Below are 13468 nucleotides of genomic sequence, written 5' to 3' on the forward strand. Positions count from 1 at the left end.
AATAACACACATGCACACAATACTTTTTCTCAGGAAATCAATCTGCTAAAAATCCCAATGTCTGCTTGCATTAGTCTGATGAATAGAGATGTATTACAATTTTGTTTCTCAATTGAGCACCACCTGCAAGTGAATAACCTATCTCTCTGCTCACTCAAAAGCTCTGACCCAAACTTAGTCAATTTATGCCTCTACTAGAGCCCCTATTTCCTTACACAATTCCTTGAGAAATTAGGACCCTATTATTTATGGATTTCTCTAAAACAGATTGTGTAATTACCAAGGTTGATCACCTGACTACATGCAACACTTGTACACTCAAGACTACTCTACAATTGATGTTACACTGCCTTGGGATCTCCACCACTGCTGGGGAACTAGAATTCTATACATGCACCAGCTATTTTGGGTTGATTGATTAGTTAATTGGATGATCATTGAGTTTGACTGAAGTCCCACTGCACAACTGACCTTCCACTAGTTCCTCCAATAGTTGAAACTAGTTTAACTGAAAACAACTTGAGATAACTGATCTCAATTGCTTCAAATCAGCAAGCACACATGCTTAACTAAACTCTAACTTATCCAACTTGAATTTACTAATTAAAATGAGTGACACAAGTCATGTCACACAAGCTAACTACATCCAATTTGTCTGTTGATGAGGAAATTCGAATTTTCTCAATTTAATCAAGGCATTTAAATCAAATTGAGAATTTCATGATACATTTTTCAACACTCCCTCTTAGTAAGAAATGGATTATCAACCACCCCTATTCCGAACCTATGGAACTCATAATTCCCTCTTGACAAGGCCTTTGTCAAAAGGTCAACATCTTGTTCCTCTGTCAAAATGTATTGTAGAAACATTATCCACCTCTACACATAGTCTTGTAAATGGTGATACCGAATATCTATATTCTTGCAACGATCGTGAAATATAGGATTCTCAAAGATCTTAATGAAACTATGATTATCAAAGTAGATCATAGTTGGATCCATCATCTAACCAAACAATCCAATTAGTATCTTTCTTATCTAGATTCTCTCACATGATATTAGACTTGCAACCATGTATTCTTATTTTGTTTAGTTGAGCGCCACATATCTTTGCTTCCTGTTGTGCCAATAAACAACTATGGACCCAACACTGAAAAATCCACTTGATGTACTCTTTCGGTTTGATGGACTCCCCACCCAATTGGCATTTATGAATCCACACAACTTCACTCTCTTTGTTCATTTGTACCATAGTCCAAACTGGGTAGTGCCTCTGAGGTACCATAAAACATGCTTATATGACTTCCCAAATAATTTGGTTGGCATAAACATAGCTTGGCTCAGTTGGTTGACTACATAGCACATATCTGGTCATGTGTTCACAAGATACAACAGTGAACCCACTAGCTACCAGTAAATGGTAGCATCCACTTCCTCACTTGAAGTGGCATCCTCCTTCCTCTAGTTGGTCACTAGAGGTGTCTCAAATTATTAAAAATAAAAATAAAAACTCGAATTATTAAAAATAAAAAAACAAGATTAAATCAAATTATAGAAAATATATTATAATTTTTTTAATTAAAAATTAAGACTACTATAATGCTATGCCTATGGTTAATATTGTATTTTGACAAAAACATAATTTATAATATATGATTTAGTTAACAACTTAAAAAGTGAGATGAAACCTAAAAATAAGATGCATTCTATGAATGTTAGAAAGTAAGACTCTAGATGCATTGTATAAACTTGCGGATATTAAGGAGCTTCCACATGGGTAAGAACCTAGATTGCAACAACTTTGGCGCATCCAAAAGAGTTGACTACATAAGTTGGGCACCTCTTAATTCTTGATTTTGACTCCACCATGGAGCAGATCTGATAGGACTCTTCTCTTGACCCTGTGAAAATCTGATCAGACTCTTCTCTTGACCCTGACTTCATCAAGGGGGCAGACATGGAAACCAAGAAAATCTGATGCAAGTATAAGTATGATGTTTTTTTTGTTTCAAAGCCCAAAAGCTCAAAGCTATGAGCGTATTACCAACTCCAAGATTTATTTGATTTACTATCATGTTAATACCAGAGAGATGTTGTAACCTAATCTAATATTAATAAAAAAAATTAAGAGAGAAAAAAAATTAATAATTATAAGAGATAGAAAAAGGATTAATAATTTTAATTATCAACAGAACATTTATAATTAATAAAATATTTTAAGTTTATTAAATTACATAAATAAAATATTTTAGTTGTTATTTTTGTTGGTTTTTTTATCAAACACTTTCTTATCTTTTTCTTCTCATTTCACATAGTTTTGTTATTGTGTTTTATTTGGTGTTTGGTCTTTTTTTTTTGCTCAATAATTTCATATTTTTGGTAAGTGCAATAATGAATGTTCACAAATATTCCATGACACTCAACAAGTTGAAGTGGGAAATAGCAAATTCATTTAACGCCTTCCAAATTCATTTAATGTCCCACTACATTCTCATTGAGCATGGGAAAGCTTGCCAATTTTCACTTGCAAGATGTCTAAAAATGTTAAGTAGCAACCAAGGCCTCTCCGTATTTCTAAATTTGGTTAACGTTTTACCAAGTGACCCTTGTGGTTATGTTTCTTCCACCTTAAATGTTCACCTTTGTCTTATTTATTCTCAACTTGGTTGTCCTTTTACGAAGTGATCCTTGTAGTTTTGCTTCCTTCACCTTGTCTTCATCTAGTGTAAGGATGCAAATTCACAAACATTCCATGTCACTCATATCATGGAAGTAGGAAACAACAAATTCATTCAAGGTGGAAGTAGGAAACACCAAATTCATTCAAGGTCCCTTCACTTATCATGATAATGTGATAATAGTACATGAGACAAATGAGCCTAGTGCTTGATAATGTGATGATAGGTGTTTTGTTGCGCATGAAAAAATAGCATGCACTTCAATGCCCATTGAAGTTAAGCTTTTCGATCTAATACGAGACTCGGATTGGATAATGTGAAAATAACATGAGCCAAATGTGCATAAGATTTGATAATGTGATGCTAACATTTGCGATATTCATGTCAATCCTAAGATCAAAGTTTACAACGTCCTTTAATCTCCATTAAAGTGAAGTATTTAGACATAATGGGATGTCATTTTCAAATGAAGTGACCCACATGTATCCTTTTGATCATAGATTTGAGTTAATTGAGGTTCAATTGCCAAGTTTATTAGTTGAATCACATACTGGGTCTTTCGAGGTTTAGTGGCCAAGTTTAACAATTCAATATACTTTTATATTATATTTAATTTATTTTCAATATTTTATATTTTCAGCATTGATCTATAAACTATCATGGATATCTCATTGGACAATTCATTATAATAAATCTTCCAAAATATATTAGAAAAATAAAAATATAAACTATGAGGATTTATTTCTCCTTAGATTCTTGGATCTATTAATTATTGTTTTTTTGTGTATGTATGTAAATGATAATTATGCAGAAAATAGAGAAAAATGAAATAAAACTCATGAACCACAAATCAACACAAGATATAACCTCAAAAACCATTTTAGGAGGAAACCCAACTAGAAGGTGAGGTTTCTCTGCTCCTTTTCTCTACATGGAAAATAGATGCAAGTACAAAGAGAGAGACTTGTGGTGCATCGAATGCTACAATGCAAAAACCATATCTATTTTCCCTCTCCTCTCTCTTCTCCACTCTCGTCTACTCTACTCATCTATGGAAAAAAATGCACTCCCATAAAATGGAACCCCTTTTCCTCCTAGTGGCTCGATTATAACACAACTTGATAGCCTACTAGTGGTTAAGTTTCAATCCTTCAACTCTTAACTAGAGTTACAATATAGAGTCTTCTAAAGTATTATTCATCGTGATGAGGTGGGTAGCCCCTTTCCATGAATAATAGGGGATGAAATGTCATCCTCTCAAATTATGGTGGTCAAAACAAGAAGGTCATCTTCCAATTGACATAATTTTTGCATATAGACTCCAATTGAGATGATTCTTATGTCATTGGAAAGGTATATGTGTGTAGGGTTCCATGGTAAAGTAGTAAAGTTTTACTGACCCAATCAAATTTCTTCTACAAGGTTTCTACACCCCAGTTCACCAAACTAGGTCCCACTGAGAAAAATGGTCATCTGTGCAGGAGGGAAGAACATAGCGCTGATAGAGTAATACCAGGGGGGATTCACAGGGGATTAAGCTTTGGGGCTATATTAGGGGGGAAGAATTATAATTACAAGGAGGATGAAGTGAGGAATCTTGCTACAAAAACTTAACCAAAGAAGGGAATAGAGAAGCGAGAACCAAAATTCCATATTGGAGAGATTAGAGATACCATGAAAAGAATCTAATCCTAGTATGTATTGCAAGGGTTTTGAATTAAAATCCAAACCTGAGTGGCAACGCACCTTGGTGTAGGGGGGTGGAGTGACTTAAATGATGATTGAGAGCCAAGATCCTAGAGGTTTGATGGCAAGAGTGAATCTCATAGATTGCAATGTGTTTGTTGCCTGGAGGTTGTGGCTTTGTATTGTTAGTCCACTGACACTGTATCGATGTTTTAAAAGGTTCAATAACTGATCGTAAATTTCCTTGAGAGGAATGATGGATACATACTACAAAATTGAAAAAAATGGTTATTCTAGGTGGCAAGGTGTGTGAATTGAACATTTTATTTAAGATATACATGAAATAAGTAAAAAAATGCACTGGTTGGACATCTCATTACTATCCAATACATCTAATTATAATACTCAATGATGTCTTAGTATTATGGTATGAGGAATCCATTATATATATTGAGTGGTTAGAGCCAATTGACTTGTGGTATATAGATAATGAAGGTCAAACTGATTTTCCCACAAGTAAACTGTACTTATTACATCGAAAAGAGAATGAGGACACTATAAAAGAACTAAATGAAGGAATTGAATCATGCATAAGAATGTGGAAGACACCATCAATAATGAGGCTTACCTAATTGTCATAGAGTTACTAATGGAATAATAAGGTGGAGTATTGAAAAAGTGTTCTTAATGTTGATTTTTTATAACATCGGATGTGCTCTAGCCATGAAATTTGGTGGAGAGTCTAAGGCACATGAGATCTCCAAGACATAGAAATCGTTTGGACAAATTCCACCTCGATGAAAATATATTAAAATAATTAATATTTTTAATGGGTTATTAAAATAATTAATATTTTTAATGTGTATTAATATAAAATGGGTGAGAAATTTCTAAGTGACGACGATCAAACCAGATCTAATATTAGCCCTTGATTAGGGACATAATCTCAGTCATTGAATCGTCAATAGGAAAAGCATAAGAGGAGCCTTGAGGGTCAGTTAGAGATACACCAAGATAGATCAAGAATTGGATTTTCTGGGGATGGATTTTGCTAAGGAAATCGAGTTAGAGATCAGTTGCAGTGAGAGGCAGTTCAGCAAGGGATTTTGATCCATGGCTGAAGAATACATAGCAAAGAGGTAGAAAAGTGTGGGGAGAGACATCACAGTCCAAGGAGGGTTGATGCCGAGGTCGTAGGAACCAGCAAAGAGGATGCAGAGGGTCGTAGGGGCTGACGCATAAGCCATAGAGGCTAATGCAGAGGACACGGAGGGCTTCATAGGCAGCACTAGGAGATTTTGTGGGGAAAACTAGGAGTTGATCAGCAAACCTTGAGCCGAGAGAGGGTGGCACAATTCCAGAGAGGGTGATGAGTTCCAAAGCAATGCTTGGAGTAGCTTTCACTATCGAGCACAAGGAGCAGTCAGAGTCACTGTGGGGTTGATCATTTGGTTGCTGATTTTCTGAAATATCTGTCTAGGGATAGAGGTAATACTCCCGAGGAAATTCTCTGTTGGGTGAGCCATTTCTGGCACCCTAGTTGAATTCACGAAGTCTACTTAATAATAAAACCCTATATATGCTACACCAGTTTTCCCTCAATGGGTTTTTCTAGGGACAATTGTCCAAAAATAATGGTGTCCCTTGTGTTATTGTTTCTGTTTACTTCAATGCATGATCTGTGTATCTGTGAAGGTTGAATTTGTGTTTACTTCGATATTTATGCAATTAAATAGCTTATTAATGTAAAAAACAAGTAGGAGATAGTAAACCAAAAATTGTAGTAGGGGTTTATGATGTGTTAGATTCTAAAATTTTCACATGGTATCAAAGGGATTGCAGATTAAGGAGGACTGAAGACACCAGCCAAATAAATCTGAGAATTTGTAGCAAAGAAGTAGTTGTCCCAAGAGAAAATGCTCTTCTAGAGATGAAGAGGCAAGAGGAGGAGTGACGCAGAGCTGAGAGGGTGATGTTGAGGCTCATGCAGAGCCTGCGTCAGCATTCTGAGACAAGAGAAGGGCCAGCACAGAGGCAGAGTGTGGCAGAATAGGCTTACACAAAGCACTTCATCTTTCTGAGCCAAGAAGGATTGACACAGTTGGTCAGGAGGAGAAGATTTAGCCCAATCTATGATTACACAGAGCCTGAAGGGCTCAGATTCTTTAGTTTTCGGGGCTAAGGGAGTTGTGCAGATTGTGATTTGAGGAGATGGTGGGAATTTGTTTCTATCTGTGCAGAACAGTGTTTAAGGGGGCTGAACCAAATTAGAGGGAAGCACTACCTGCACAGATTTATAGCCAAGAAATCTAGATCAGAGTTGCAGGGGAAAAGGAGGATTGGAGAGGAGTGATTCGACAATTGGCCGGAGGACTTCCAGGAGGGAGGTCGAGACTCACAGGGAGTGTAGAGAAGAGGAGTAGAGACGACAATAAACGGATTGAGGGATCAAGACAGATTGGATGGGGCTTCCAATTTTGTCATCTAGAAGGCCAGGATCCTGGCAATCCTGCATAAGAATCACATCAAGGACTATGCCTTGGATACCATAGTTGTCCCAGTTAACCTGAATGAAAATGAGAAGCATGAGGAGGCCAAAGTGAAATCAAAATGCATGATTCTAGACAGGGTCAAGGATCATGTCATACTACATATTATTGAGAAGAACACAGTAAGGGAGATGTGGTAGATGCTAACCACCTTATACCAAGGCTCTTTTGTGCAGCAGAAGATGTTATTAGAGAATCAGCTTTGGTCATATAAGATGCAGAAACGAAAAGTGATAGATTTGTTCCTTCTCAAGTTGCAAGGAATTCGTGACCAACTTACTTTCGTGGGGTCTACACAGAATCCAAAGTTTATATTCAAGACTACTCAGAATGCAGTCTCTGAGGACTAGGAGACATTTGTCCAAATCATTTTGGGCATAGCGACCCTCCCTAGTTGAGAGGAGATGTGATCAACTCTTCGACATGAAGAGATCAGGAGGTTGACTAAGGCATGAAGTAGCAGTAAGGGAGTTCGAATCAAGAAAGAGGAGGAGGAGGATGCAGATCTAGGATCTGCGAGACACTAAGGGGTTCAGAAGAGGAAGAATAAAGATATATCCAAGGTCAAGTGCTTCAACTGTGGGGAGCTAGGATATTATGCATCTCAGTGCCCCAGGAAGAAAGGCAAGAGAGAAGCTTCCGACTCAAAGTTTGCTCCAGCAAAGGTGAAGAAGGATGTCAAGACTGATGATGATTGTTCCATGAGTGCTCATGCACCTTTAGAGAAGAGGTTGGGATACATTGAGTTGTAGTTGAGAGGAATACAGAAGAGGGGGAGGATCCTTGAGGTACCCAAACTATTGGATCAAATTCGGCTATAGGAACCCTTAATGACAGTAGCATGATGACAGGTGTCGGGTGGAGCAAGGTGTGATGGAGTGATACTACAGTGTTTGAGTGCAGAAGTCTGTAGCAATGCAGTGGAGGTTGCAGTAGTGCGAGAGGGGCAGAAGAAGTTGCAGTAGCACAGTGGCAGCAGAGGGAGCACATGATAGCAACAAAGGTGGCTTCAACATCACGAGGCTTCTAGACTAATCGAGATGTCAGTATTTGGGGGAAGTCAGTTACTTACTTCTCGGTAACTAAGTTGCAGTGTAGTAGTTAGCAGTGGTAATTCTATGGGCAGCATGTTGAGAGGGAGCTGCAGTATAGATGTAGCAGTGGCAGTGGCAGTGGCAGTGTCACGGGAAGTAGTACAGGAAGCAACAGTGCAGTGGATGTGGGGTAGCAGGTCTAGCATCAACACAGGAGGACCGATGTGGAGGATCAATGTGATGCTTCTATGGTGAAGCATTACTAGAGCACACTCCTCGCTAACAGGGAATGTTTATTTTTGGTGGCATCGGATATGCTCTAGCCATGAAATTTGGTGGAGAGGCTAAGACACATGAGATCTCCAAGTCTCAGAAATCCTTTGGACAAATTCCACCCAGATGAAGAGATATTAAAATAATTAATATTTTTAATGGGTTCCTAAGTCTAAACTTAGGAAAATAAAAATATTAATGTGTCTTAATATAAAATGGGTGAGAAAGTTCTAAGTAACGAGGATCAAGCGAGATCTAATATTATTCGTTGATTAGGGAATTAATCTCAGCCGTTGAATCGTCAATAGGAAAAGTATAAGAGGAGGCTTGAGGGTCAGTTGGAGATACACCAATAGAATCAAGAATTCGGTTTTATGGGGTTGGGTTGCTGAGGAAATCGAGTCAGATATCAGTTGCAGCAAGGGGAAGTTAAGCAAGGGATTTCGATCCAAGGCTAAAGAATACATATAAGAGAGGCAGTAAAGTGTCGAGAGAGACAACGCAGGACAAGGAAGGCTAACGCAAAGGTCGTAGGATCTAGTGCAGAGGACGTAGAGGGCTGTAGAGGCTGACATAGAATCCGTAGAGGCTAATGCAGAGGATGTAGAGGGCTTCAGAGGCAGCACTGGGAGATTCTATGGGGAAGATTGGCAGTTGATCAACATATCCTGAGTCGGGAGAGGGTGACACAGTTCCAAAGAGGGTGACACAGTTCTAGAGCAGTGCTTGGAGCAGCTTTCATTGTCCAGCACAAGGCACAATTAGAGTCACTATGGGGTTGATCATCTCGTTACTCATTTGCCAGAATATTTGTCTCCAGATAGAGGTACTACTGTCGAGTACATTCTCTATTGGGTGAGCCATTTTTTGCACCCTATTTGTACTCACAAAATCTGCTTAATAATAAAACCCTCATATACACTGCCTCAATTTTCCATCATTGGGTTTTTCCGGGGACAATTTTCCAAAAATAACGATGTCCCTTGTGTTATTGTTTCTGTTTACTTCAGTGCATGAGCTGTGTATCTGTGAAGGTTGCATTTGTGTTTACTTCTATATTTATGCAATTAAATACCTTGTTAATGTAAAGAACAAGTAGGGGATAGTAAACCAGAAATTGCAGTAGGGGTTTCTGATGTGTTAGATTCAGAAATTTTCACACCTAATAGTTTTGAATAAAATTTGCAATGATCATATGATAGTGGACATAATTCATTCATATTCCAATGAATATTAACTAAAGACAAGGAAAGAACCCCTATTCTTAGTATAAAAAAAGTCATGTATCTCAAGTATTATGAAGGATTTTTAAATGTAATATGAAAAACAATATACGATAGACCCAAGTGCAACATGGAAATCTTATTGGATATGTTGAGAAAATGCATATATGATTCCCATTAAATCATGAAATGAGGATAGATGGGAGATTATTTGGATGGAAATGACCACCTCAGATACCTTCTTTGGTTGTATACATAAGTCGATTATTTGTGTTAAGGTTGATTGTTGAAGCCTAGATCATGGAATTACATCGGAAAACTATTAAAACAATATTGGGTACCAAATCCCTAGAACATAGAACTTGTGTATATTGTATTTGATACCATAATTTGGGCATAAAGAAAAAATAAAGAAAAATGAGGATACCATTACATTAGGTGGAAATGATTCATGAATGAAATTTTGTTCTTGGAAGAATAATTAATATTTATGTAAAAGAAATTTTTAATGTTTGTTTTATAACATTTGTGGGATTCATATTTATTTTTTTGCCGGTCGAACCCACGGGGATTTGAAATTTGAATCTCATGCTTTTACATATTAATTCATAACAAGGTGATCGCCAATTGAGCTACACCTCATGGTATTTTTGTGTATGGCCTCGAAGTAAAATTGGTTACAAGTCATGCATGCAAGTTGGGAAATATGACCAAAGACCTACTCGAAATGCATGGTCTGCTGCAAGTTTTTCTTATAGAAAAAGTTGTTCAAGTAACAAATATTGTTATCCTAGGGGACTCACTTATTATTATTCAACATATTTAGAACGCAACTTGGCAAAAAAAGAAAGAAAGAGTTTTTAAATGAAGTTAAACTTGGGGCTGAAATTCAACATAGAAATCTTGTATGCCTACAGCGTTGTTGCGTAGAGAGATTAGAAAGATTGTTGGTGTATGAATACTTACCCAATAAGAGCCTTGATCAAATTTGATTCGGTGAGTAGCTTCCATTTTATCATGAAAGTAGATGGAAAATTAAAATTATTATTGTTTGAACAAGGATATTCAGATTATGCCAAATTAATTAATGTCATGCATGGATACATACCCAATCAAACATAGTTAGCTTGATTGGGGGAAGCGTTACAATATAATAATGGGAGTAGCTCATGGGCTTCTCTATATTCATTAGGACTCGAGACCACGCATTATTCATCGGGATGTTAAAGCAAGCAATGTGTTGTTGGATGAGGAATAGAACCCTAAGGTAGCAGATTTCGGTTTAGCCAAGCTTTTCCCTGATAACCAACCTCGCATGAGTACTGCAAGAGTTGTTGGAATTTAGTGAGATTTCAATACAATCATTACTCTCACACACTGTTAATGCAAATGTTTTACTCTATGTTGATTTTATTTCAATGGGATTGACAATATTGTAATTGTATTTTTTTAGCAACAAAAAAAAAAAAAACGCTACCTTTTTGTACCTTTTTGTATTAAGAAAAGAGTAGTACATTGTCTAGGTTTTTTCTTTTTCATTTACTTATAAAAAAAATTTGACTTGATTTTTGTATTAAGAAAAGAGTAGTACATTGTCTAGGTTTTTTCTTTTTCATTTACTTATAAAAAAAATTTGACTTGATTTGTCTAAGTTATTAACCGTTCAGTAAAGGACGTTAAGTCACTTTTGCTTAAAATGCAATTTGACCATTGATGGATTGGTTACTTTTGCTTAAAATGCAATTTGTTAAAATTAATTTACAATATGGATTAACTTATAAAAAAACATATCACTATAATTTTTATATAATTTTTGAAATTTGAAAATTATACTAAATTGAGATATTTTATAATTTTTGAAATTTGAAAATTATACTAAATTGAGATATTTTATTTTTTGAATAGTTGTGAAGGTATGATAAATTTTAAGCATATTTTTTATTATATGAATATAAAAGATAAAATTTTATCATTAAATTGATTGGAAATGAAAGTAAAGATGTCTATTTTTTTGTTTCTTAAGTTGTGAGTCATTGACCATTGACCAACCGAAATACAGTTAAACTAAACATTGACCATTGACCAACCGAGCACATGATATTATAATCCACATAATATGATAAATATAAGTCTCTGTTTATGCGACGTGATATCGTTCATATAGATGAATCAATCACATGGGGAAGGGAGAGTAAAGTTTTGGTATGTCTGTGCAGTGCAGCTTCTCCATTGTGCGATGGCATTCAGCATCCCTGGAAGAGATTCTGCAGCCTCTCTCCTGATCGGTATAATTATTGTTGTTGTTAATATTACACTTCATGGACAGATTTGCAACGCAGAGACAGGGACGCCCACATATAACTGCACTGACAGCTCTGAATATACTGAATATATTGTTCAAGTTGCGATGCAAGCAGGGTTTAACATCTTTGCTGACAAAGCATATGCCCTCCTCCCATGCAGAGAAGACATGACAGTCGACCAATGCTACAGTTGTTCACAAAATGCAATTTCTACCCTTAAACAATTATGTTTGAATTCGACTGGAGGTAGTATCTGGCCTTTTGAATGCTTCTTACGCTATGAAAACTACAATTTCATCGGGAAAATGGACACACGTTTAGGGTCTATTTACTCTGAGGACTTCAGGGGGGACACGGGTGTCGATATTCCAAATAAAAACTTTTACGCGGATGTTAAAGATTTCTTAAACAAATTATCAGCTGAAGCAGCACTTGAAATGAAACGCTCTGCTTTGAATACTACAAACTCCTCGTCTCAAAATATTTACGGCCTGGTACAGTGCACTAGAGATATATCCAGTAAATACTGGACAACATGTCTGTCATACGCAATCAATTCCATATTCACATCCTCTGTATATGCAGGAGTTCAGTATTGGGGTCAAAGCTGCATAGTTCGTTATGAAATATATCCTTTCTTTAATCTAAGTTTCCTTTCAACACAACAGAATGGTAGAGGGATGAAGGCTTCAAAGAAAACACCCATAATTTTAGGGGTTGTGGGTGGCTTGGTTCTCATGTTAACCCTATGCCTATTGGCAACTTGGAGAAGAATGAAGTTTGCCAAATTGAGAAGCGGTAACGAAGGTAATGGTGCCACACGATTCTCTGAGCTCGTAGGTACTGCATGTTATTAAAAGGTAGCACATACCCCTAACCCATCTAAACCTGGGGTTCGGTAGCTTCGCCTTTTCGCACTTTGTATTTTTTTCCAGTCGAAAAAAATACATCATCTTTCATAAATAAAAGTGATTACAATGGATTGTTTCTAATTTGTTTTTAAATCGAATAAACATTTTTGTCACAGATTTATCGTTATATTTCAGATTAATACAAAATTTTATTTACATATCATATTTTGTAAAATTTATTTAGGATTCCACTTGAATATTTATTAGTATAATTTTTCTGATTGTTTATGTAGTATTTCTGTTATAGTTTCGATAAAAATCATTACAACTTATACAAAATGCATATTATGTAATGCTATGCTACAGGATTGTTGAAATTGTAATTTCAACGGTGGTAACAGTTGAAAGTGCGGAGTCACTTATTTCCGGAAAACCGCCATTACAGTGCCCTGCACCGCCTTTTGCAATTTGTGGTTTTACCTCAGGAGGCTCCGATCACACTCACCAACCGAAGCATGTCCGCAGTACGGTTTCAAAACCGCTCATTCCCCGGCCAGTAATGTTCGTTTGATTTGGGCAAGCGATATGCGATTGAATTCAACGTTGTCCACGGTTGATTAAAACTAAAGTTGCATACAGTCCCGTCCATGAACCTTGTGTGAAGTTTTTCATTTTGACCTACAGTTTCCATAAAAGTAATTAATATAAATTTATTGTGATAGGTGAGAGTTGGTAAGATCTTTAATTTTTATTGTTTTTTTTTCTTTCACTAAAGGTATGGGCACAAGTCAACGTATTGTTATGTTTTTTTTTGGGTTAAAAACATGTAATGGTTTTTTTTGAGTGCATATGATATGGAACGCACGAAGAG

General features: G+C 36.5%; 1 protein-coding gene across 1 annotated transcript; it reads left to right on the plus strand.

Moving 5' to 3' along the window:
* The first annotated feature begins 11679 nt into the window (after positions 1–11679).
* LOC149174963 (plasmodesmata-located protein 8-like) lies at positions 11680–13168 on the plus strand. Its single transcript, XM_089421016.1, has 2 exons — positions 11680–12586; positions 12999–13168. The coding sequence occupies exons 1-2, from the start codon at positions 11680–11682 to the stop codon at positions 13166–13168; spliced, it is 1077 nt and encodes a 358-aa protein (XP_089277142.1).
* Positions 13169–13468: the final 300 nt, after the last annotated feature.

Source organism: Pinus tabuliformis, chromosome 4_1, assembly GCF_031772625.1.
Source record: "Pinus tabuliformis cultivar Carrire ecotype Pingquan chromosome 4_1, CPIR1, whole genome shotgun sequence".
Taxonomy (NCBI): Eukaryota; Viridiplantae; Streptophyta; class Pinopsida; order Pinales; family Pinaceae; genus Pinus; species Pinus tabuliformis.

Coding starts and splice junctions, on each gene's coding strand:
- LOC149174963 (XM_089421016.1), top strand. CDS start 11,680: ATGGCATTCAGCATCCCTGGAAGAGATTCTGCAGCCTCTCTCCTGATC. Junction 12,587..12,998: donor ACGATTCTCTGAGCTCGTAG/GTACTGCATGTT, acceptor CGGTGGTAACAG/TTGAAAGTGCGGAGTCACTT.